Source organism: Rhinopithecus roxellana, chromosome 12, assembly GCF_007565055.1.
Source record: "Rhinopithecus roxellana isolate Shanxi Qingling chromosome 12, ASM756505v1, whole genome shotgun sequence".
NCBI classification, from domain to species: Eukaryota; Metazoa; Chordata; class Mammalia; order Primates; family Cercopithecidae; genus Rhinopithecus; species Rhinopithecus roxellana.
In genome coordinates, this window is record NC_044560.1 from 52,237,871 (window position 1) to 52,263,771 (window position 25,901).

The 25,901-nt window shown below is 35.5% G+C and overlaps 1 protein-coding gene across 1 annotated transcript in view; it reads right to left on the minus strand.

Moving 5' to 3' along the window:
- Positions 1–888: 888 nt before the first annotated feature.
- The window catches only part of PRKAA2 (protein kinase AMP-activated catalytic subunit alpha 2), a 61,296-nt gene continuing 36,283 nt past the window's right edge, over positions 889–25,901 (minus strand). Inside the window, exons 3-9 of the mRNA XM_030913493.1 lie at positions 17,610–17,703; positions 16,582–16,726; positions 15,240–15,327; positions 12,841–13,065; positions 5,302–5,806; positions 3,570–3,696; positions 889–2,325 (exon numbers count right to left, since the gene is read on the minus strand). Coding sequence (XP_030769353.1) covers positions 2,087–2,325; positions 3,570–3,696; positions 5,302–5,806; positions 12,841–13,065; positions 15,240–15,327; positions 16,582–16,726; positions 17,610–17,703 — 1,423 coding nt within the window. The 3' untranslated portion in view covers positions 889–2,086. The remainder of the gene's footprint in view (positions 2,326–3,569; positions 3,697–5,301; positions 5,807–12,840; positions 13,066–15,239; positions 15,328–16,581; positions 16,727–17,609; positions 17,704–25,901) is intronic.

Genomic DNA, 25,901 nt, shown 5'->3' on the forward strand with positions numbered 1-25,901 from the left:
ATTTTTTAATATCTGATGAGACTAACGGAGCTAAAACACCACTGGATTCCTTCTGTTTCTCTGCCTTCAAAATTTTTGTGGATTTTGTCATTGGGGTTAAGTAATCTGATTAGCTCCTTATTTCTAAGGTAATTCCATTCATAATCAGGACAATATTATGAGGTGGCCGTGGTTTTCCCGAAACAGGTGTATGCCCATTTGGAGAACCCAAAATATGCCATATCTATAATGCACATCAGGCTAACACAGCAGGACTGCTTATCTCTATACAAATAATCACAGCATCTCAAAGGGTAAAAATTACCCTTTGGTGCCACAAGATGGCAGTCTTTCAATAATTAAACCTTAACTATCTCAAATTGCAACCCGCCCTCATTCCCAAATTGGTGAATGATTCTTTTACTTTGATATTAAGAAGTTGGACTTATAAGTTACTTAACATCAGTTTTTAAAAGATCTGCAAAGCCATATGATGTGATACAATGCAAACTCCTAATTCAAAGAATATTTAAAGATAGACACACTTGTTTTCCACTAACACATGAGAAACTTAGTCTAATATTCTCATTTGCTTCTTGGTAGAACATACATTACTTTTGGCAAAGAGAAACCTGTCAAGGTAATGTCATTTTTTTGTTTTCAAGAGCTTAATGTTTTTTAGGGTAATCCAGGTAAATCAGTGTTAATTACAACATAAAAATAACAAATGAATAAATACAAATTAGATAAATTACACATAATTTAAAATTAAATACTTTTACTAAAAGAAAACAAAATATAATCATAAACTATTATCTACCCTGCTGTAGTTTGTGTTTTTTTAATCTTAAAAAAAACCTGCACAAAGCAAAACAAAACAAAAACTGGTTTTTGCTTAAAAGCACTGGCGTGTGAATACACATATTTATTTACTTAAGAGAAAAATTTTTTCTTGATGTTCAAAGCTTCCCTGCCCTATCAGGTTCAACAGTGAAGGTCACAGCCTATCAAGCTTTGGAAGTGTACAAAAGCCCTTAGGGCCAGAAGAGTGTTTTCAAACTTGGAACTAGAAAAGATTCAAAGCTGTACCCACCAACCACTGAGGATCAAACAATGAACAAAGACAAGAGTGACTAGGGTAGGTGGGGTGAAGGGAGTGGCTTGCCATGAAGAATTAGCATTATGAGATGCACCAGGACCCTAACACCTAACACACAAAATAAAGATCAAAGATAATTCTCATTTAAGGGACTGTTGATACCTTGCTTTGTTTCATTTAACTACTTTATCACTGTTGGTGAAATGCAAAAATAAATAGAGCCAAACGAATTTGAGAAAGGTAGGTTTTGAAGACATTTTTTAAAAGACGTAAGTATATGTAAAAGATAAAAGTTGTTGCAATTCCAGGTGTTCCAATACTAATTTGAAACTTGAAGGCTCTTAAGATAAATATATTATTCAGGGAAATCTCAAGATAAAATCCTGAGTCAGTTACAGCTGCTTTTAAGAAACCTGAAAATTGTGGCTACTTGTGACATGACCACAGTCCTCCTGTTGAATATACTAGGCAGTATTTGTAAAAATACCGTTAAAAGAACTTGGCTTCTGAAACCTTGGGGGCAGGTTTTTAAGATTTCAACATTTAAATATCTTACTCGTGGTTCTTTTACTTTTTAATCTTCTTTTGTTAAAATAAATTGGGGGCATACACAGCATAAAGCCTACTGAAATTTAGGAAGTAAACTGGATTTACCTACACCAAACAGTAAAGCAAGGAGGTGTTGCCAAACCACCCTTACATTGAGATGGTTTGCCAGTGTGGTGTGTTAATCATCTGTAGTGAACTCATTATTGTAATTAAAAATCTTCATCAATATTAACCTATTAAAGATACTGCCTATGTGAATTTATCATAGGCACAATAGAATTACAGATTTCTACAAGTAAATAAGATGTCAGAGATTTTGTTTTCAGTAATTTCAATGTCCCCTGGACATAATTCATGTCTCTCAATTAGTATTGCAGTGGATACTATCCAAAAGTAAGATAAAAATTTAAAGAATATATCTGATTTTCATAGTGCAATAACAAAGAAACTAGACACAGATCAACGGGCTAAAGTAGTAATCAGACTGGCACACATTTCAAAAAAATCCATGGTGTGACTGCCCAGGCGAGGTGAAACTGAAGACAATGTGCTTCCGGTCAAAGAGCCAGTGAGAGAGCCAGAAAGTGAATGGCTCTCTGCAGTTGTGGAATCAAAACTTGATCTTGGTCTGTGTAAGCCAGCAGCAGAACAGGAACGCTGAGGTGTTGAGGAACCAGACCTCTGCTCCACTACTTCGTCTGAAATGGACCAAAGAAGAGCAATTTATATGAAAAGTATACATGCCCAAGCCCTTCCTATGAATTTATGATATTCAGAATATTAAGTAAACACATCTGAGCAAGGGCAACTTAATAATGAATGTCATGTTTCAGTGTTTTAGAAGCACAGTCCTCTTCCTTCCAACAATCATAACAAACATAGCTACACAACACGTGCACACAGCCAAAATGTGGCCTCTAAGTCCTCAAATCGGAGTATTCGACATTGATACTGGAATCAATCAAACTGATATTTCTTCATGTGAAGAAAGTGTATTCTTGACAACTTATTTTCTTCTAGCATATCAAAAAAAAATCATTAAGGTAAAAATAAAAGTTACCATCATATATTGTCTTGGGGAAGTGGGGGGCAAAGTGAGAGAAATCTTGTTAAAACTGCAGATTCTACAATTCCCAGGACCAATCTCCAGAAATTCTGGTTTGACAGGTCTGGAGTGGTCCCCAGGGATCTGTGTTTTAATAACAACATGTAATTTCGATGAAAGAGGTCTGGGATCCATATAAACACTACCATACATATTTGATGGTAGTTCAAGAGTAAAATTTAAATCCTTTCTTTAAAACAACTTCCTTAACTCTAAACTCAGTTCCATTTTTGTTCCATCCAGCACCTGACCCTTGGTTTATTCTGGTTTTATCCCACTTGGGCCTCTGAAATGAATAATCAGATTTGGTTTACCCAAGTTTAATTCTTGGCACACACTAAGTTCTTGGACATGACAATTTTCCCTGATGCCTTTGGCTCCTTGATTGCCATGAGTACCTAAATCCAACCCAAATCCCAATGGAGACCTATTTGGTCACCCTGGCCACCCAGGATGAGGAAAGGTGATGAAGGGGTAAGTTTAGACACTACAATACTAATAAAATATGAATGGAGAAATGTGACAAAGAATCTGACAAATCAGTTAATTTTAAAAAGTGAAACCTACTTCCCTGTTGTTCCTTACTTCTGCTCCACTGCCAACACTTCAAATGATTCTTTTATGCCACGGAGATACTTCTTGTGGAAAGATGCCAGGTAAGAGGTATTCAACATGTCTTTCATCCTTTTCACCTCACTTACATTTTGGTTAAGTCTAAGATTACTTAAAAACCAGTGCATGACCTACCCACCGGATGTCTTCGAGATGATTTTAACATCTGGTCAACTAGTGCCAAGTTTTATCTTCTCAGAGCTCATGCATGCATAGCTTCCTTACCATCAATGCTTTTAAAGTCCAAAAGATAGCTCCTGTTATCAACCAGGTAAAGTTGTAAGCTCATTTTCACGTAATTGCCAGTCACTGGATTTTTTCTTCTTACACGAAGATGGTATGCATTCACTACCTAAAGTGAAAAATCAATAAAAATAACCAACTACAAAATATCTCCCTTTTTATGCAAAAAAAGGTCAAAACAAGTAATTAATAGGGGTGAGGTAGGAAAGGAATATCTGAATAATTTTTTTATATTACTGGTAGTTTACTTTAGTATTTATTTAATCCCCACTAGCAGTACTGTATGGCAATTAAGATTTAAAGGAAAAGCTACTTGAATAAATTTGGGGTACTGAAGAAAAAAGTGAAAGATAAAAGGAAAAGTTAAAGAGAACCCAGAGATTACATCGGGTCTAGCTTTCACTCTAGATAAGCATCAACTCTAAAACATCAATTATAATTTGGTTGCCCAGTCTCTGCTTGAACATGTTCATGGATGATTGTGGAGTAGAAGGAACAAAGAGGACCAGGCACGGTGGCTCATGCCTGTAATTCCAACACTTTGGGAGGCCAAGGTGGGTGGACTGCCTGAGCCCAGGAGCTTGAGACCAGCCTGGGCAACATGGTGAAACCCCATCTCTACAAAAACATACAAAAAAAAATCAGCCGAGTGTGGTGGCAGGCGCCTGTAGTCCCAGCTACGAGGGAGGCTGAGGTGAGAGGATAGCCTGACCCTGGGTTGCAGTGAGCCAAGATCACACCACTGCACTCCAGCCTGGGCAACAGAGTGAGACTCTGTCTCAAAAAACAAACAACAACAAAACAAACAAACAAACACTGCATTGAAGGTTCTGGATTTTCAAAACATCTGTGGTACTAGTTTCAAAAATGTTTCAGTATAGAATTTTAAAAATGTTAACATTTCTTTTTTAACTAAATACGACTGCTTCAAAACAAAGAGATCTGTTTTTTAAATGATTTTAAGAAAATATTCATTTCATGTACAGATAATAAAATGAAAATGACTGATTTATGTGAACATGTCAAATGCATATTTATGTGGTAAGTTTGCACATTTTTCTTATTCCTTTAAAAGTTCACAATCCTCAAGAAAAACAGTGAAAGGCATATCTGAAAAGAAAAAATGCCCTTCCCCACACATATATTCAAATAGAACTGAAATGAAATTGAGCACTAATTTTGAAGAAAAGCAAACTGTGGCCTGAGAGTAAGGAAAATATACTATAAGTATTAAAAGCACTAGCCAAATAAGAGAGAATATCACAACTTGGAGAAAAGTGTTAATTGACTGAATAAATATGTCCTGATATAATCTGTACTGACCACTAGCTATTACAACCACCTGCCTCTGTTCCCTAAAAAGAAAAGAAAAAAAAACCTCCCTAAAAAAAAGAGAAAGTAAAAACATACTATCTTTGAAGACACTCATGATTTTTCATTGCTATGATGTATGCTGAAACCAATAAGCTATTTTCTCAGAAGGTTTCTAGTTGATTACTTTTTTCTTGACTAAGAACACTGCTATAATTCAAAATATGTTGGTTCCCAGTATCAACCACTTTTCATCCTTACAGAGGTTATTTGTTTTGTTTTTAATGTGCATGGCATGTTATTAGAAAAAGATGGGCTTAATACTCAACTCAGGAGCTCAGAGCAGCTTACAATATAGTAAAATGGCTTCTACAAATGATCTTATTACATTATAATTTCCTACCTTCCATTCAAAATCCAGCTGCTTCATAGCTCGGTAAACTTCAGCCATAATGTCATATGGTTTGCTCTGACTTCGGATTCCAAGATGCCACTTGGCTTTTTTCACGGCTAAAGATTTGGGCTTAGTCGTATTCAGTGCATCCAACGGACATCTTGCTTTGGGGCTGTCTGCTATAAGAGGTGGCATCCTTTCTGGATGAGGTTTCAGGCCTGGGGGAATATGCATGGCACTATCATCCATAAAAGAACCAGACGGAGGACTAGAGGCGAGGTAGAACTCACTGGCTTGGTTCATTATTCTCCGATTGTCAATGATAAGATGATAAGCCACTGCAAGCTGGTCTTGAGGGTCACCACTATATAAACTGTTCATTACTTCTGATTCTGTACATTCAAATTTTTCACACACTTCTTTCACAGCCTCATCATCAATGACGTTAGCATCATAGGAAGGGTCTTCAGGAAATAAGTAACTGGGCAAATCTTGTTTAAACCATTCATGCTCTCTAGGAAAAACACCACAATACACTATTGTAAGACACGCTTTGGCAAGTCCAAATAATTTAGACATAGGGCAATATAATAGAATATAATCAAAAGATCTGGTCTCTAGACCTAGCTCTGCCACTTACTAGCTATGTGATCCTAAGCAAGTTAATTACCCACTATCCCTGAATAACTATGGTTATTAAGATTTGTCATTTGGCCGACATTTTCTCAAAAATGAAAAAACAATCAGCAATATTTGTTGCTAATGATAAAATTCAAGCTTTCAAGCAAAACTTTTGTATGATTTGTATGAGTTTCACAGCTTCTCATTACTTAAAGACTTTCTGATAAAGTTGGTGTTAATAATAAATACACTTTTTTTCTTTTCCAACCACTTATCTGAGGTCAGACCTTCTTTACACACTTCAACTAATACAAAATAATGCAACAGATTGAATGAAGAAGGTATGAGAACCTAGCTGTCTTTGATATAAAGTCATTCTTCTCACAATTTTTTTTGGAAAATATGGTTATTTTTCATGAAAGATGTATCATTTAACATGTAGTGGGTTTATAGATATTTTTAAGTAAATTAAATATTTTCTTCATTTCTCAGTTTTAATTCTAATACAGTAAATATTGACGGATATAACCTGCATTTTTAAAAATCCCCCTTGAGGTCTTCAATAAGTTTTAAGAGTTACAAGATTTTAAAATCAAAAATTTTGAGAACTGCTCTCCTAAGCCTTATTTTCCCACACTTCTGGGCCTTTGCGCTTGATGTTACTATTGTTATCCTAGAATATCAAACCATTTTCATCTAACACAAACTACTCCTTCGAGATTGTTCAGGCGTTACTACCTGGTAGATTTGGGCATCCCATAAGTTCAGATGAAAACATATTTTGACTGAATGTCTTCTATTCACTGATTAATTTATTTTTGAATATTTACTGAGGACATACTATGGATAAAAAGAAATTCCTCACAAAGATTATATTTTAGCTGAATAGAGATTAAACAAATATACATAAAATATAGTTACAAATATACAAATATGCAAATCCTGTGATAAAGATTGCAAAAGAAATTGCATAGAGTAAAATGAGAGTATATAATTTAGAACGAGAGGTAGGTGATCAGGGAAGCCACTCTGAGTAATATTTAAGCAGTCACTAGAATGATCTGAAGTCAGTTAGGCAAAGAGTTGCAGAACAGATATTCCCAGCAAAAGAAACAATATGTGCAAAGACCATGAGACAAAAAAGAGTTGTGCTGTGCTCTAGGAACTGGAATGAGCTCAATATCATGAAAGCAGAATGAGCTGTGAGATGGAGTGCCAAATGAAATCAGATATTTCTAAGAATTGTAGGCTATGAAAAGGAAATCTCATGATTTGAACTGGTGGTTGATGAAAATCATTGAAGGATTTTAAAGAGACAGGGTAACAAAACCTAATTATCATTCTGTAAAGATCATTTTGTTTGTGGTATAGAAAATAAATTGAAAAGATAAAAATGATGATGGTGAAGCTAGTTGCAATAGTCCAAGTAGGAAATAATGGTGTGTCAGGACCTGAGGATATGTACAAAGATAAAAATTCTACAGCTACCAGATTTTTCTATCACAACACATTCTTCTAGTTGTTGATTTTTTTTCTTAATCTTGCCCAGTAAACTGATAGCTTCTTGAAATAGTGACCATACCTTATTTAGCTCTACCCTCCTACCTAGTAAAGAGTAAATGCTCAATAAATTCTGCATCTATGATAAATAAAGTATGAACACAAAATTAATTCATTCATGTGTTTATTGGCTATATAATAATATTAAGCCCCTATTAATGTTCAGCAATAAAAATAACTTGAGATAGATCTTTCCTCTCTCTCTATGTATATATATTTTTTGAGACAGAGTCTCGCTATGTCACTCAGGCTGGAGTGCAGTGGCTCAATCTTGGTTCACTGCAATCTCTGCCTCCCAGGTTCAAGTGAGTCTCCTGTCTCAACCTCCTGAGTACCTGAGATTACAGGTGCGCACCACCACACCCAGCTACAAAAGAAGTAAAAGAAGACAAAAAAAAGTTACCTGTCTAATATTTTGTAAATATCAATGACAAATAGAAAAGTTAGACACTTTCAAAATAAACTCCAAAAATCTATTATTCCATAAAACAATAAAATACCAGCAAAAACTGTGAAAATCAACTTTGGAAATTCACCAAAGGCTTGCAACAATCTGAAGACGGTTTATTCAATAAAAATGGCTAAATCTCAGTAAGAAAGGTGAGATTTGTGGCTTTTTAAGTTGTCCTATATCCATTTCCCTTTGTCCAGCTCCATGGCAGCCTTGAAAACCAAGAGCCTCATAATCACAGAGCTGAGAAAACAAGGAGCTTAATAACCACTGGGGCATTGGGGTAGGGAGAACAGAGGAGCAGAATAGTTTAGAGCTCCCTGAAAATCTTACCATGAGAGAACTGTCATTATTTTACATGTCTAGCAGTTCTCTAGGAACCTCCACTCACAAGCCTGGTTTTTACATGACCTGACTCACAGCTTACTCCTGCAAACAGCCTTCTCCCCAGGGCATTTGTTAAAAAAGAAAAAAAAAAAATCAATGGCAACTGTCTAACACCCCAATTACCTGAAGCAGCAGTGAAAGTTGGGTAAACAAAAAGCTGCCCAAGACACTTAAAAGGAAACATTAGGAAATACCATTTCCAGAGGGGTCTTTGGAAAGCTCTGATATATTGCTGGGACTCAGAAAGGGCAGAAACAAATGCAGGGTTGTGTGCTTGCCTGAGAAAAAACTGAAACGGCCATAATTTCTCATCATTGGCAGATTTTGAGGCTCTGCACAAGCAGGAAGTGAAGGCTAAGGCAGAGTTACAACTGAGCACTTGAGGATATACCCCAACATCACACAGAGCCCATCAGCAAAGGATGGGAGACTTATTAGATCACGGCATTTAAGGAAATTTGTATCTAATCATTAGCTGATCATTAAGCGAACCAAAGAGAGATTTCAGTAGCCATATATAAAAAAGGATACAGATTTTACAGAATCAGATCAGAAAATCACTAAATGAACAAACAAGAGCAGCAGTAACAACATAGAACGATTATAAACTCTAAGTATACACACCCAAGAGAAATGAAAGCATAGCCATACAAACTGTGTATGTAAATGTTCATAGAAACAGTAGTCATAAAAGCCACAAATTAGAAACAATTCAATCTTCATCAACGAATGCATAAATAAAATGTAGTACATTCATACACTGCAATATTTTTCAAGCAAAAAAAATGAAGTACTAATACATGCTACAGTAGGAAAGTACTTTGTAAACATTATGCTAAATGACAGACGTCAGATACAAAAGACCACATACTGTATGATTCCATTTATATGAAATGTTCAGAACAGGCATAAAGACAGAAGGTAGATTAGTGGTTGCCAGGGGATAGAAGGAAGGGGAAATGGGGAGTGACTATCAGTGTGTATAGTTTCTTTCAGGGATAATAAAAAAGTTCTGGAATTAGATGGCCGTAATGATTGTGGAACTTTGTGAATATATGAAAAGCCAGTGAATTATACAATCTAAAGGGATAAATTTATGATATGTGAATTATATTTAATTTTAAAAAACAATAAAGAAACAATCTAAATTTGATTTCCATTTCATTAATTTAGTCAAATGCCACAATTTCTCATAATAACTGTCAATTTTAAAAGCCATCCTTCTAGCTTTTGATTTTCAGGAGTCGTTTTCTGAACTAACTCTACCAAAGTGACCAGTAACTAGGATGTTTATGAAGGTTCATCTGAGACAAAAGCAATTCACTTCACATAGGCTATTATACAGCCATCAGAAATTATGTATTTCTATCACTGCTACCTGATACCTGAAATTGATATATGACTTAAGGTTAGATTATAAAGACTATCAACTTTTAGAAACCTCATGATATGCCCAAATTTCTTTAAGTGCAGCTAACAGGTTTTCAAATATTCCCTCAAAAATAATATTAATAGCTAATATGTTCTAGACATTGTTCTAAAAGCTTTAATTATATTAAGTTGAATATTTGCAGTTTCTGATATTCAATCATTTTTAGACCTACTTAAATGACAATTTCACGTTTTGATCTATGACTGCTTTCCCCAAAATTCTAATATATGTGGGAAGTAACTAAGTTGCACATAGCTAACAAACAGATGCACTGGGATTTGTGCTCAGTTGAACTTCAGACCTCTCACTTTAACTATGATAACATTAATACTATTACTAAGCTTAAGATAGCTGGAGAACACAAAGTTGTGCTTTCCATGAAGATAATATCTATCTTGTTTACCACTATATTCCCAGCACCTAGCACAAGACCTTGCACAGAACAGATGTGAAATAAATATTTGTTGAATGAATAAAAGCGAAAATGGTTAAATAAGCAAATAAATATGAAGATATATTTTCGAACTTCCAATGGCTATCTTACAAGAAAATAGTAGATGTACAAAAATAATATTGAGACAGTAAGTATGTAGTAGCATAAGAGATAAATAAAACATGATAGATTGAAAGAAGGATGGATATCACCAAACAGATGTAACAATTTGGAATAGTGGAAATAGCACAGGTTTTGAATTCAGGTTAAGTTCCAAGTTGAGCCCCAGTTGTGCTTCTTATTAGCTGTGTAATTTTCAACAAACACAGATTTACTCAACATTTAATATGTGTTAGATCTTGTGCATTTTGCTATGAATTAATAATCGGTCCCTAATTTAAAGTAATGCATAATTTAATAGGGGCAAACAGATACATAAATCATGATATAACCTTTCTGAGCTTCAGTTTCATGGTTTATAAAATGGTTTCTAGCTATCTATGAAAAAAGTTAATGCAATAACGTAAGTCAAGCCATAAAGCAAAATGCTTGGTATTGTGTAATTCTTCAATAATTAGTAATTCTTTTCCCTATTGAACTATAGTTCATCAAATCAATAATTCCCAAACATTGGCCAGGTGTGGTGGCTCATGCCTGTAATCCTAGCACTTTGGGAGGCTGAGATGGGAAAACCGCTTTAGGCCAGGAGTTCAAGACCAGCCTGGTCAACATAGCAAGACCCCATCTCTTAAAAAAAAAAAAAAATTAAAACAATGGAAAGAATTCCCAAACATTAAAAAACGGAATATAGATAAGTAAGTAAATATATGTATAAGCAAAAAAAGATGAAAACTATAGATTCAAGTTATCATATTAAAGTACAGAGATGAATGATACTTTCATGCCATCTACCCATGTACAAATTACTCTTCCCAGTAAATATATTTACATTTTTCTTCTGAAGTCTATAAATATGCAAACATCTGTTTTAAAGCAACAAATCAGTATTATTACCACTTTTTTTTTAATAAAAAAAATTTTTAATATAGATGGGCTCTCACTATGTTGACCAGGCTGGTCTTGACCTTCTGGGCTCAAGCAGTCTTCCCATCTCAGCCTCGCAAAGTGCTGGGATTACAGCCATGAGCCACTGCACCCAGCCCATTATTATTCTAAACGTATATGCTGACACAAGCAGCTGCAAATATATCAGCATGTCTGATTTTCTAAGAAAAAGTCAATTAACAGAAGTATATATGCTAAAGAACTATAAAGACAAAGGGCTTTTTCCCTGCTAAGTTCATTTTCATAATTAAATCTGGTGGCTAATTTACACTTTTACATTGTTATGCATGGGGTTTGGAACACTGGGAAAGGCTGGGAAAAGAAAATGATACATAAATGCAAAAAGAATCATCAGTCCTTGCCTGCATGAAATCAGCAGCAGTCACATAAACAGCTATCTCAGCCATCATTTAAATATTTCAAAGGTCAGAGGTCTCAAAAGAGTCTTTTCTGGGACTGGGTGCAATGACTCACACCTGTAATTCCAGCATTTTGGGAAGGCAAGGTGGGTGGATCACTTGAGCCCAGAAGTTCAAGACCAGCCTGAGGAACATGGCAAAACTCCGTTTCTACTAAAAATACAAAAAAATAAAAATAAAAATTAGCTGAGTGTGGTGGCTCGTGCCTGTAGTCCCAGCTACTCAGGAGGCTGAGGAGGGAGGATCACCTCAGCCTGGGAGGTTGAGGCTACAGTGAGAGTGAGACCCTGCCAAAAAAAAAAAAAAAAAAAAAAAAAAGTCTTTGCTGGCTAATGAAGAAAAGGGGAAGAGTTCTGGAAAGATGTCAAAAGAACATGTTTGTAAACAAACATGGATGAAATCTTAGGTAAGAACAAAAAACCTCTAAGAAACATGCCTTGATAAGTCATAGGCAGAATGCAATGAATCATCTTGCTACTATGAGACACAGGTGTCTGATACACAAAGGTCATATTCATAGGCGCATCAGCAATGGCACTTTCCAAAGTTTCTCACGTGACACAAAAGCCTTCACAGTAAGCCAGTTAGCAGCTATTGAATTAAAATACTTAGCAAAACTTTTCATGCTTTATGTCTTTAACCATATGTAAAATACATAAATCTCACCCTATTTCTCCATTTGAAATTTCTTCAGACACTTTCTAAGCATACCATCTTTCCAGGCCTTTTAGCATTCTACAGTCAAAGATGAATAAGACACACTGTCTACCCTGGTATCATAATTTAAGAGAGAAAAAAGACACACTGAGAAATAACTAAATACTGGATGAGAATTAAATAATAAAAGCATTAACAAAATGTTGATAAAACAGAAACGGAAGCACCTGTGGAAATCCACAAAACGGGTGGCATGAACTTTAATGGATGAATGGAATTCTAGCAGGTCAAAAAAAGAAAACGGAAAAGGCATCAAGGCAAAGTGAATAATATGAACAAAGACATGAAGGCATAAAATCTATGTTAGGTTTCAGAAACAAGGACAAGTTCAATGTGGCTGAAGCACTGGTACTAGGGGTGAGGTGGTGAGGGCAGGAAATGAGACTTTGGGAGAATCATTCGATTAACATTATTATTATTCTTATGAGAAAATATGCAGAACAGAAACAAAAAGAATAATCACCTTATGTCTTTGATAGTTGCTCGTTTTAGTGGATCAACCTGCAGCATATGCATCAGGAGAGTGGCGACAGAACGATTGAGATATTCTGGGATATAAAAGACACCGCCTCGGATCTTCTTAAATAATGTAGGTACATGCTCATCATCAAATGGGAGGGTGCCACAAAGAAGAGCATACAAGATAACACCACAGCTCCATATGTCAACTTCAGGACCTGCATACAATCTACGAAAAAAGATGACGACACAAACCTGAAATGCAAGTATCACTTTTTCCCTCTCTATGTACCCTACTTCTATATATAGGTAGTCTACATTCAGTACATATTCATTTCCAAGGTCTTTAATGAAGTCCACGGCCACTCCCCAGTATTCAATGTTTGTTCCCCAAAGAGAGTAAGGGGGCTAGCCAACTACTATTCAAGTCTGCCAGTGAATAGGGTATTTTTATTTGTCACAAATTCATTTAACTGAAACATACTAATTAAAAAATATAATACTTTCTGTGGTTGATTTTTGAGGGGAACAAAGTAGATGGCCATGAACTTGAAAAAATACTATAGTGTACAGGTTAAGTCTTTTTCCCAAAGAACTATTACAAGAAAGAAAATATACACATAATATACACACATAATAGAATTTTTACCCCAGCACACCTTTAAAGAATATTTAAGGTCGGTCACGGTAGCTCACGCCTGTAATCCTAGCACTTCGAGAGGCTGAGGTGGGTGGATTGCTTGAGGCTACAAGTTTGAGGCCAGCCTGGGCAACACGGTGAAACGCTGTTTCTACTAAAAATACAAAAAATAGCCAGGGATGGTGGTGTACACCTCAGTCCCAGCTACTCAGAAGGCTGAGGTGGGAGATCACCTGAGTCCAGGAGGTGGTAGAGTGAGTTGAGATTGTGCCACTGCACTCTAGCTTAGGCGACAGAACAAGACTCTGTCTCAAAAAAATATATATATATATATATATGTGTGTGTGTGTGTATGTGTGTGTGTGTGTATATATCTATATATATATATATAGAGAGAGAGAGAGATTTAAAACATTAAAGTACTTAATTAGTACTGTGTAGACAGTATCCGTATCACATTATCCTGAGTACTTACCACTTCCATTCTCATCACCTCCTAGCTCATATGACTAAAATTAGCTTTGATCCAGATAACCTATGCTTATAGTATTATTCCTTTTTTCTCTTACATTTCGACAGCATTACAATTCCCATGATAGCATATTACCATACTCAAACCTGGGTCTGTGGTAACGAAGTAAATCTCTACTATTCTAATGAAAAGAATATAATCTGTTTATATAAAAAATGGTGATTGTTTTCCAAAAGAAATGGTATGAATGCCACATGTGCGTATAAATCTAGCAGCCACAGTGGAAATATTTGCTGTATTCTTCAAACTCCTTGCAATAGACTGAATGCTTATGTCCTCCTAAAATTCATGTGTTGAAATTCTAACCCCCAAGGAGATAGTATTAGGAGGTGGGGACTTTAGGAGGATGATTAGGTCACTAGTGCAGAGTTCTCATGAATGGGATCAGTGCCCTTATAAGAGCGACCCCAGAGAGATTCCGCATCCCTTTCTCCATGTGAAGTTACAGTGAACATCGGTAGTCTATTAGGAAGCAGACCCTCACCAGACCTGCTGGCACCCTGATCTTGGACTTCCCAGACTTCAGAACTGTGAGAAGTAAGTTTCTGTTGTTTATAAGCCATCGACTTTATTGTATCTTTCTTATAGCAGCCCACATGGACTAAGATAATCCTGTATCTGCTATTTGCAATAATACTCTTACCATATTTTCTCTCATAGGATTCAGTTAACTTTCAAAATCACACGTTGATCACTGTAGAAAGACTTGAATTTACCATTGCAATCTGTATAAATATTTTTATAATGTACCAATGAAAAACTTACATGAGTAACTACACAATCTCTACTTGTAGTTTAATTTCATGAAACAATATTGTCCCCCAAAATCTCATTCTTCCAAAGACAAAATATAAAACAATGCTCTATATACATCGGAAAATATGCAAGGTATTATTAAAGAACTATATCTAATAAATAAATAATGACACTAGCTTAAATTTAGCAAATTGTTACCCTCTTATCTGCACTTTTGTAAAATGAAAGATATGTTAAATCAGGATCCACTTCAATTATTTTTCTAATGGGGAAAACTTTGTAAGTATATAATGACATCTAAATGAAATGTTTAACATTTTTAAATATAACCATTATCCCTTTAACAATGGAAAAATAAATGAACAATCCATTTCTACCATGTTAAAATCTTACCTTCCATAGAGAATATATTATAATTAAATGTTATCAAAATGACCTCAAGATTACAAAAAGCTTATGCTTCACTGATTATTACCTGCCTGAGATGACTTCAGGTGCTGCATAATTTGGAGATCCGCAACTAGTTCTCAGAAACTCACCATCTGACATCATATTAGATAATCCTAAAAATAAAAGTAATGTTTACCTGGTGCTAGATATTTTTAAAAGTAGATAAAGTCATATAAATATGAGCAAAATTTCAAGTCCTTGATCCTGCATACCTCATTGTTTTTTTTAGTGCTAAAAAAAAAAAGAAAAAAAAAAAGGCAGTGGAAAGCATTTAACTGGAAAGAGACCATCTCAGAGTGCTTACACTGTAACAAAAAACTAAAGCACATCACATGTATGAGTGAAACTAAATTTCCTTTCTAAATAAAAATGTTGATTCCCATCACAAATGAGGTTATTCTGAAGCATATTGACTTTCCCAAACATGAAAACATCAAAATATTATTTACCTTTTCCATAGTCAAGAGAATAAAATACAGACTACTACTTTTTTGCAAAATCCTCTTTAAATTCTATAATTAGAAACCAGATGGGCCCCAACTCATAAAGAGATTATGTTTCAAAAGCTAATTTAGAAATATTTAATTCAACATAGAAAATATAATCTATTGAACCAAAAATCTAGTTGAGCTATAGTATTAAATAAGTTTCACGATTTAGACAAGGAAGAGAAATAGAGAAAGCAATTTCCTAGTTTTTAGATTAAAGACAAGGTATAGACCACAAATAGGCAACAATAGCTGGTACCTTTCTATCTCTCTCTTTAATCTCTCATTTCCTAGTCTTTTTCTCAAATACCCTATTAAGGCATCCTTTCCACATACGTTTATCCCAGAAAGTGTTTGGAGTATAAAAATCACATTTTATGTGCCTTTTACCTCTGACAAAAACTATTCTCTAATGAAGTTATTAGATGTTACCCTAAGGACCTCTTTGTGGATCAATTCAGAAGGGCTTTTTTCCAACTGCAAGCAAATTTTCAGGTACCTCGGTTTATATGCATTCATCAGGGAAAGTGCCCATACTTTCATGAGATTTTCAAAGAAGTTTGGAACTCCTCCCCTCTCTTCCAAAAAAAAAAAAAAAAAAAAAAAAAAAAACACCAAAAAAACAGTTATGCATCATTTCCTTAGGAGAAAATGCAGATTGAATGGATTTATCTTGATGACAGCCATCTAACTTCTCTGGAGGTATCTGCATTTTTAAAGTGTATTTAAATGAATAGAAAAAGCTACTGAGGAGATTTCAGCTAATCCCTTTCCATGGTACAGAATGTACAAGGTTGACATGGAAAGTTCTTATTTCAATGAATTGTTATGCTTTAAAAGGTAGCTAGTACATTTCTGAACAACCCTGGAGTTACATACCAAAATCAGCTATCTTGGCATTCATGTGTGCGTCCAACAGGACATTCTCTGGTTTCAGGTCTCGATGAACAACCATATGCCTATGACAGTAATCCACAGCAGACAGAATCTGTTGAAAGAGCCGCCTGGCTTCCATCTCTTCAACCTATCAAGCATAAAAGAAACTGCATTAAGAATATCTGGGGCTGGGCATGGTGGCTCACGCCTGTAATCCCAGCACTTTGGGAGACTGAGGCAGGTGGATCACCTGAGGTCAGGAGTTCGAGAATAGCCTGACCAATATGGTAAAACCCCATCTCTACTAAAAATACAAAAATTAGCTGGGCATGGTGGCGTGTGCCTGTAGTCCCAGCTACTCGGGAGAGTAAGACAGGAGAATTGCTTGTACCAGGAGGCAGAGGTTGCAGTGAGCTGAGATAATGCCACTGCGCTCCAGCCTGGGCAACAGAGCAAGAGTCTGTCTCAAAAAATAATAATAATAATAATATCTGATACATCTATTTAACAAGATTTTTAATTTCATAATCAGGCTACATATAATTAAGCAAGCTCGAATTGTGTTGGAATTCTCAACAAATCAGACAAAACAAACCAATCAAAAGCTTGTCAAAGCTCAACATGTCAATAAACAAGTTTTTCTTTGTTGCTAAGCACTAATATTTAAATTTCAATTAATATTATTAAATGTGCACAGTGTTTTGGGGAATTGACAGTAAAACAAACTAAAGCAGAACATATGTGAAAGTGCTAAGACAAGGAAATAACTGACCTTCAACATGATTTTACGGAACAGATTTTGAAAAACATAGGCATCGTATTGGCAATTAAGTGGAACATGTTTTCTAAAATCAGTATTTCAAAAGGCATGCTTTTTAAGAAAGAAAATTTGTCTAACACTCTATATGTTTAGTTGAGCATTATTATAAAAGCGACTTCCACCTTGAAGAAATCTTTGCATTGTGCTATTTCCCAATACTTTCCTTTTTATTAGTTTAGAGATTTAGTGTACCAGACAGTATGTTACTCACCCGTCCATGCTTACAGATGTAGTCAAATAATTCACCTCCAGACACATATTCCATTACCATAAAAAAATCTGTTGGAGTGCTGATCACCTGGTATCTTTTTTGTTAATAAAAAAAAGTTAACAAAATATGTTACTTTAACCAAAATCAACCTGGTATATCTACTCTTGCTACAATTTTCTATTTCAATGTTTTATAATACTTTAGGCAACAAATTATATGTTATCAAAATAATCACAGAGCAATAAACATGGACCATTACAAAATTATTCTATTTCTTAAGGCTGATGGCCATTGTTTCACATTCTCCTTTTCATGTTTATATAATTTTTGAAATCTTTCCCTCTTCAACAACTAAGTTAAGCATTGATTTTTTTCCATATAAACAAAAACTTGTTTACAGTCAAAGGAGATGAGGTATCACATATTTAAAGATAAATAGAAAATATATTTGGACCAGACACTGTGGCTCATTCCTATAATCTCAGCACTTTGGAAGGCCAAGGTGGGAGAATCACCTGAGCTCAGGACAATGTTATGGGGAATTGACAGTAAAACAAACTAAAACAGAACATACATGAAAGTGCTAAGAAAAGAAAATAACTGATCTTCAACATGATTTTATGGAATCGATTTTGAAAAGCATAGGCATTATGTTGGCAATTAAGTGGAACATATCTTCTAAAGTCAGTATTTTACCAGCCTGGGCAACATAGCAAGACCTCATTTCTGTAAAACATATATATATTTTCCTGGACACATAATATGATACCACAGAGATACATCCAGCAAAATCCAGAAAGTGAAAAATGACCATTTCTTTAACAAACAGAATGCAAGAAAAAAAGGCAAAGGATAAACTATATGTTAAAAGTAACTCAGGAGACATATTGATCAATTATGCTGAATAGACTTATTTTGATTCTGATTCAAATAAACCAACTTAAAAAAGCATTTGTGAAACAATCAGGAAAGTCTACATGCTGATTAGTGGTGGATAATGTTGTTAATTATTTTAATTAAGATGTGATAATGATACTATGTTTATGTTATTTAGAATTTAAAAAGTATTTTCTAGAGTAAATACTGAAGAGTTTACAGATTAAAAAGATAATGTCGAGATTTGCTTCAAAATAATCTGGCACAGGGGAAATAGGGGGGAACAGATAAAACAATGAATTGACTATTGTTGAAGCTGAATAAGACATACATGAGGTCGTCTCACCGCTTTACTTTTGTAAATGTTAAACAATTCCCATCATGAAAAATTAACTGTGTGTGTGTGTGTGTGTGTGTGTGTGTGTGTGTGTGTGTGTCTGTGTGTGTGTCTGTGTGTCTGTGTTTCTAGGCATCCAAAGCTGGGCACATTAAAAACTAAGAAAAAAAAATTAGCTTTATTTGATAAACAAAAATTTTTTCCCAAAAACTACAACTTACACCCCTATACACAATTTTACCAAACCAAGTTTTGGAGACTTTAAAATTAGTTATTTATTTATTTTTCTTTTGTTTGAGACAGAGTCTCACTCTGCCACCTAGGCTGGAGTGCAGTGGCCATGTTCTCAGCTCACTGCAACCTCCACCTCCTGGGTTCAAGCAATTCTCCTGCCTCAACCTCCCGAGTAGCTGGGAATACAGGCATGCACCACTATGCCCAGCTAATTTTTATATTTTTAGTAGAGATGGGGTTTCACCATGTTGGCCAGGCTGGTCTCGAATTCCTGACTTCAAGTGATCTGCCCGCCTTGGCCTCCCAAAGTGCTGGGATTACAGGCATGAGCCACTGCACTTGGCCAGAAGAAATATTTTTAATGGCAATCATTAGTCTTTGGGAAGAAACATGGAAAGGTATCCTAATTTATATAAAATAAATGAATATGACTGAAGAAGAATTGAGACTATTTCAAATAAACTTTGGAAACGTAATTACACCGAGAACTCTAGAAGAAATAGTTTCATAAAAGCTATCTTTACAAGCACCAAAGTGAATAGCGTAGGGCAAGTGCATCTGCTGTAGCACCTCACTGTAGGCTGGTCTGATTTAGTAACAATTCTCAATCACTTTTGTGCTCTGTACATCCTAGATGGGGCACAAAAGAAAAGAAGTGATGACATTCTAATAAATAAATTTAGCTGCAATTTCTGAGTATATCACAGGTATTCAACAAATATTCTTGGAATGAATTATTTCATGAAACCTCTAAATCCTTAGCAGCCACTGTCTTACACTAAAGGCCAGTCTAGAGCAATGAAAACCATAACATTACTAAGCACTTACTGTCTGCCAGACATTAAGCTACTAAATGGTGACACAACATTTATTGAGTACCTACTTGTACTCGGTGAGACTAAAAGTTGGTGCCTCTACTCGTGGAGCTTACAGTTTAGCCAGAAAGACAGACATTAAATATTCTCTTCAAACACAAATATGATCTCCAGTAGCCTCTCAATTTAGAATCTTCAGAGGTTTCCCATTGCTCTTAGGTCCTGAATAAATCAGGCCCTTGCCATCTCTGTTGTTTGGTCTCACCTTTGAGTCACAACACCGAGTCACACTACATTTTTCAGTGTTAGTCATGTTGTACCTCCTCCTGCTACAGCTCCTTTGTATAAGCTGTTTTCACTGACCTGAATCCTATACTACGACCTAAGCCCTAATCATCCTTTAGATCTCAGCTTAAAAGTCACTTCCTAAGTCCAGGTGAGGTACCTTTTTGCACTCACAGATGCGTTCTCCTGAGCTTCAGAACACGCACCTCAGTTTGTAATTATATGTTTTTATTATTACAATAATTTGATTAATGAATATGTATTTAGTAAAGTGCCTATAACAAAGTATGTATTTATGTAAATGTATAAATTAGCACTTTTAAATAATGTGAGTGCTTGGAACCAAAACCAGAGTAATCTGAAACTGAAAAGTCATAGCAAAATTACAGCAAAACTTCAACCAATCAAATTTCCCATCGTCCCCCACCCCTAACCAGAATGGAGTAGGGACAAAGGGAAACACATTTCAGAAGGAAGAAGTCCTAAAAAAGACAGTTTTACATTAAGGATTTAGTGGAAAAGGCAAATTCCAGGATTACGTTCTAAGCCTGGCCTGAGTAAGTCAAATCTCTTGTGCTCTCTAAAATACAAGTACAATGAAGCATTATAAAAAATTCAATCATGAATCACTTATACATATCAGTATTATTTTCTTAGTACAGCAGAGAAGTAAACTAATGTACTTTAAAAATTTTTCGGATTGGCAAAAAAAGAAAAAAAAATTAATTATCCAGAAAAATCCTAAGCATTTTCTAGTTGACCAAGTTATATTCACTTTTAGGCAATAGCCACATAAAATAGTATACAAAAATAAAAAAATAGAAATCTTTCCAAAGTTAGCCAAAAATCAACATTTATGAGTACCCCTTTTTGGTGATCAAATCTATTGAGATTTTAGAATATTATTTACGTAGCTACATACACATAAGATTTTTCTTTAGTTAGAACTCAGTTACATAGAAATGTATCAATCATGCTTGGTTCATGACACTTGTCTTCAGTAGTCCATGAATGATCTTTTATTTAATTACTATTTTTAATAATGTAATACCTACAAACCCATCACTCAGACAAAAGGCCAAGACCTTGACAACAGCTTCCATCTAATTCATACAGGGATCCGCCTTCCCCATCCCACTGCTTCTCACCCAATGTAGCTGTCATCCTGAAACCCCTGTTAATCCTTTCCTTCCCACCTCTTTTATTCAGTTTATATATGTACATATGCATGTGTGTATCCCCTCTCTCTACATATACATATTTCATATATATGAATAATTCAAATTCATATATATGTTAAACTGTTCTTTGCTTTAAAAACCAGGTATCACGCTCTATGTGATATTCCAGTAGTTATTTTATTGAGATTCATTCCTATTGTTGTGCTTGCTATAGTTATTTGATTTGACCATTGTTATAATATCCTATTGTGTTTATTCATCTACTCTACACTAAAGAGTATTTAAGTTGTCTCTACAATGTTGCTATTATTTGCTGCTGTGAACATTAATATGGTTTGTATGTTCATCCCCTCCAAATCTCATGTTGAAGTATGATTCCCAATGTTGGGCATGGGGACTGGTGGGAGGTGATTGTGTCATGAGGATAGATCCATCCCTCATGAATGGTTTAGCACCATTGCCTCAGTAATAAGTGAATTCTTGCTCAGCTCCTGAGAGAGCTGCTTGTTTAAAGGAGCCTAGCTCTTCCTCCTTCCTCTCTTGCTCCCCCTCTCACCACGTGACAACCTGGCTCCCAGTTGCCTTCTATCATGATTGTAAGCATCCTGAGACCCTTACTAGAAGTAAAAGCCAGCACCATGTTTCCTGTACAGCCTGCAGAACTGTGGGCTAATTAAACCTCTTTTCTCTACAAATTACCCATCCTTCAGTATTCCTTTATAGTAATGTAAAAATGGACTAATACGAACATTCTTCTATATGGCAAGATTTTCTCCTTGATATATACTGATGAGTATAACTGCTGAGTCACAGTTATTGTGCACGTTCCAATTGAAAAGATAATGCCAACTGTTTTCCAAAGAAAGTTTGGCAGTGCTAAAATCTTTAGAAAACTGGTGGATTTATATATTCTCCAACACTTGCAAAACACCATATACATTTCTTCGTAGAAAATGCTGTGTCTTTTGCCCCTGTTTATTGAGTTGATAGTGCTTTTCTTATTTATGTATGGACATATAGAATAAGTCAAATTTTCTATAACATTCTAGAGTCTAAGGTAATTAATGTCTTGGTTATTAACTTTGTAAAAGTATATGTTTTCAAGCATCATTTCACATTTAATTTGGCTTTCACTACCTCTGTAAATAAATCTGTACATATCTCTAAAGGATAACTTAAAAAATATATGTGTGTATGCATAATATGCAATATTGTTATCATGCATAAATATCAAAAATCATGTCATCAAATATCCAATCAGAAGATTTAATTATACAAACGCAATCAATATATTATAATTGGTTGATTCGTCTCTTACATCTCTTCTAATTTATAGGTTGCTCCTCCAACTCTGTTGTTTTTCTTACATTCTTTTGTTGAAGAAACCACTTAGTCTATGCTAAAGAGGATTCCACAGTATCAATGTTGTTGTTCCATCCTTTATAGCAGCATAATGCACAATTTCTAACCCACTCTTAAATCTAGAGATGTGATCAGATTTCAGTCTCATTTTTGCAATTTTTGTTTTCATTTGAAAGACTAGGTAGTGTAGTGTACCTCTAGCCAAAGGCATATAATGTGTCTCTTTTTCTGATACAGTGGAAGGCACTGTTGATCAGAACCTAGATGCATTAATTCACATTAATTTAATGAAATTTTAAATGCTGGCAAATTTGCATAGTCTAGTAATGAATGAACTCTGATCTAAAAGAAATTCTTACCCAAAACTTCCTCCCTCAAAAATCTCATTGTCTTTGAAATACAGGCCATCAGATAATGCCTCCAAATACCTTTTCACATTATAGTCATCAATCAATCTTCTTACTAACTCCTTCTCATTCTGAATTAATGTCTTCTTCCCCATTGCTACCACAGTCACTGTTTAGGTGTAAGTCATATCTTATAGATAATCTGTGATGTAAACAGACATGTTAACATCATGGTGCTCTAGAGTTCAGTCCTTGGACTTCTTGTTTATCTGTACTCATATCTTTAGTAATTACATCCAGTCTTAAGGCTTTAAATATCTTAACATACGGCCTTTAAGTTCTTTGAATGCCTCATTTCTAATTATCTTTTCTTCCGCCACACATAGCCAACCACTCCGTGGTCATATACTTTCGAACACTAACTCCTCCGATTATGCACTGGATTGTCTCCCACACCTACCAAGGGATGTGGCTTCTATAATTAGCCCCTCTTTCTTCTGTATCCATTCCTTCCTCTTGACTGAATCACTCCTTTTGGCATACCAACATTCTATAATATCTCCCATTTTAAAAAGCTAACCTTGATTAGACTCCACATTCTCTTCTGGTTACCACTCCTATGTCTCTCCTCTCCTTCCTATAGTTACTATCTCCCCTTTTTTTTTATCTCATAGGCCCTCTTAAACCCTTTACATGAGGTTTTTGTCCTCATCATTCCAATAAATTTGTTCTTTTCAAAGACAACAGCAACCTCCACGTTGCCAAATCTAACAGTCAATTCTCAGTTCTAATCTTACCTCAATATTCACCAGTAAAAGGGACAGTCGGTGATCTTTCCTGAAACACTTTCTTCTCATGGCTTCAAGATACCCGATTCCCCTAATTTTCCTCCCACCTCACTGACCATTTTCATTCTCTTTTACTGGTTCCTCCTCATTTTTCAGACATTTTAACAGACATGTTAGCGTCATAGTGTTCTAGAGCTCAGTCTTTGGACTTCTTGTTTATCCATACTCACAACCTTGGCGATTTCATCCAGTCTTAGAGCTTTAAATATCTTAAATACAGTCTGTCTGCTGATGGCTTCCAAATTTATCTCTCTAGCTTACACCTCTCCCCTGAACTCTAGATTCACTTATTCAACAGCCTACTTACATCTCTATTTGGATGCCTAATAAGCATTTCAACTTCATAAAACCAAAATTAAATTGTTGAAACCACCCCCCTAACATCCCACCTCAAACCTGTTCCTCCTACAATCTTCTCCACTTCAGTTACTGGCAACTCCATCCTTGTTTTTTTGCCGAGGCCAGATGCCTTGGAGTCATCCTTAACTTCTTTCCTCTTAGAACTCACATTTTATCTGTTAGCAAATGCTGTTGACTCTACCTTGAAAGTATATACAAAACAAGGTTAATTTTCAACACTTCTACGCTATGCTCTATTCCAAGCCAACATCATCTTTTACATAGATTACTGCAATTGATTCCTAATTGGTTTCCCTGCTTCAACTCTTGCTCACCTATAGTCTAAACGTAAGTCAGATCACATCACACCTCTAATCAAAGCCTTCCAATGGATTCCCACCTTACACAAGAGTAAAAGCCAAAGTCCTTACAATGACCTATAATGCCCTGCACAACTTGGCTTTATGTCTGTGACCTCGTGTGTTATTCTAATCCTCCTAGATCATTCTGCTCCCTTGATTTCTGGCCTGCAGGAATTTCTACTTTCCTTTGTATTTGCTCTTCCTTCTATGTGTAACATTCCCCCTCCAGATATCTACATGGCATATCCCCTCACCTCTTCACTGTCTAACATATGACATAAAATGTGAGATTTATTGTCTTTCCCCACCACCCTTCCACCACACACTAATACAATCTCCATAATAACAAGTATTTTGTTGTTGTTGCCTTTTTGTCTGCTGCTGTATCCCTAGTGCCTAAATGGTGTCATTTGTTGAATGAATGGATCAACCAACAACCTGCCTTTCTGGCCTTATTTTTCCACTTCCCTATATATACTCTGTGCACCAGACTGTTTGTTCCCAATACACCATATTCCTTACGCTTTCATTCTTTTGTTCTTGCTTGGACTCCTAGAGCCATCAGGACCTTGTTCAAATGTCACCTCTTTACGGAGCTACAAGTAATTATTGAATACCTACTACTGTGCTAGTTGCTGGAGAGATAAAGATGATATACGATATCTCCATTTACATGTCTAATGGATTCTTAGCTTAACATGGCCAAAACAGTATCCTTAATGTTCACCTCTCTCTAATGTTTCTTTTCCATTCTCCCCATCTCAAAAAATGACACCGCTATCACTACCTAGTTGCTCAAGCCAAAACCCAAAATCCCAGTTGCTTAAGCCAAAAAAAAAAAAAAAAAAAAAAAAATCCTTTATTTCTCCTCCTTGTCTAACCCATCAGTAATTCATTAGTTCTCCCTCCAAAATACAAATCAAATCCATCAGTTTCTCGCCATCTAGACCAGGGCTGTTGAACACAACTTCCTACAATGATAGAAATGTTTTTTATCTGGTCTGTCCAACACAGTGGTCACTAAACACATGCAGCTATTAAGTACTTGAAATGTGGCTAGTGTGACCAGACAACTAAATTTTTTATTTTAATTAATTTAAATTTACACAGCCACATATGGCCAGCAGCTACTGTATTAGCCAACACAAATCTAGATTATCGCTTTGGTTAAAGCCACCATAATCTCCCAGGTAGACTACAGCAATAGCTTCCCAACTGGTCTGTCTGCTTCTACTTCTGCCACCATACCCATTCTATACTATACTCATATCATGTTACTTCTCCAATTCTCCAAAAGTTCCCATTT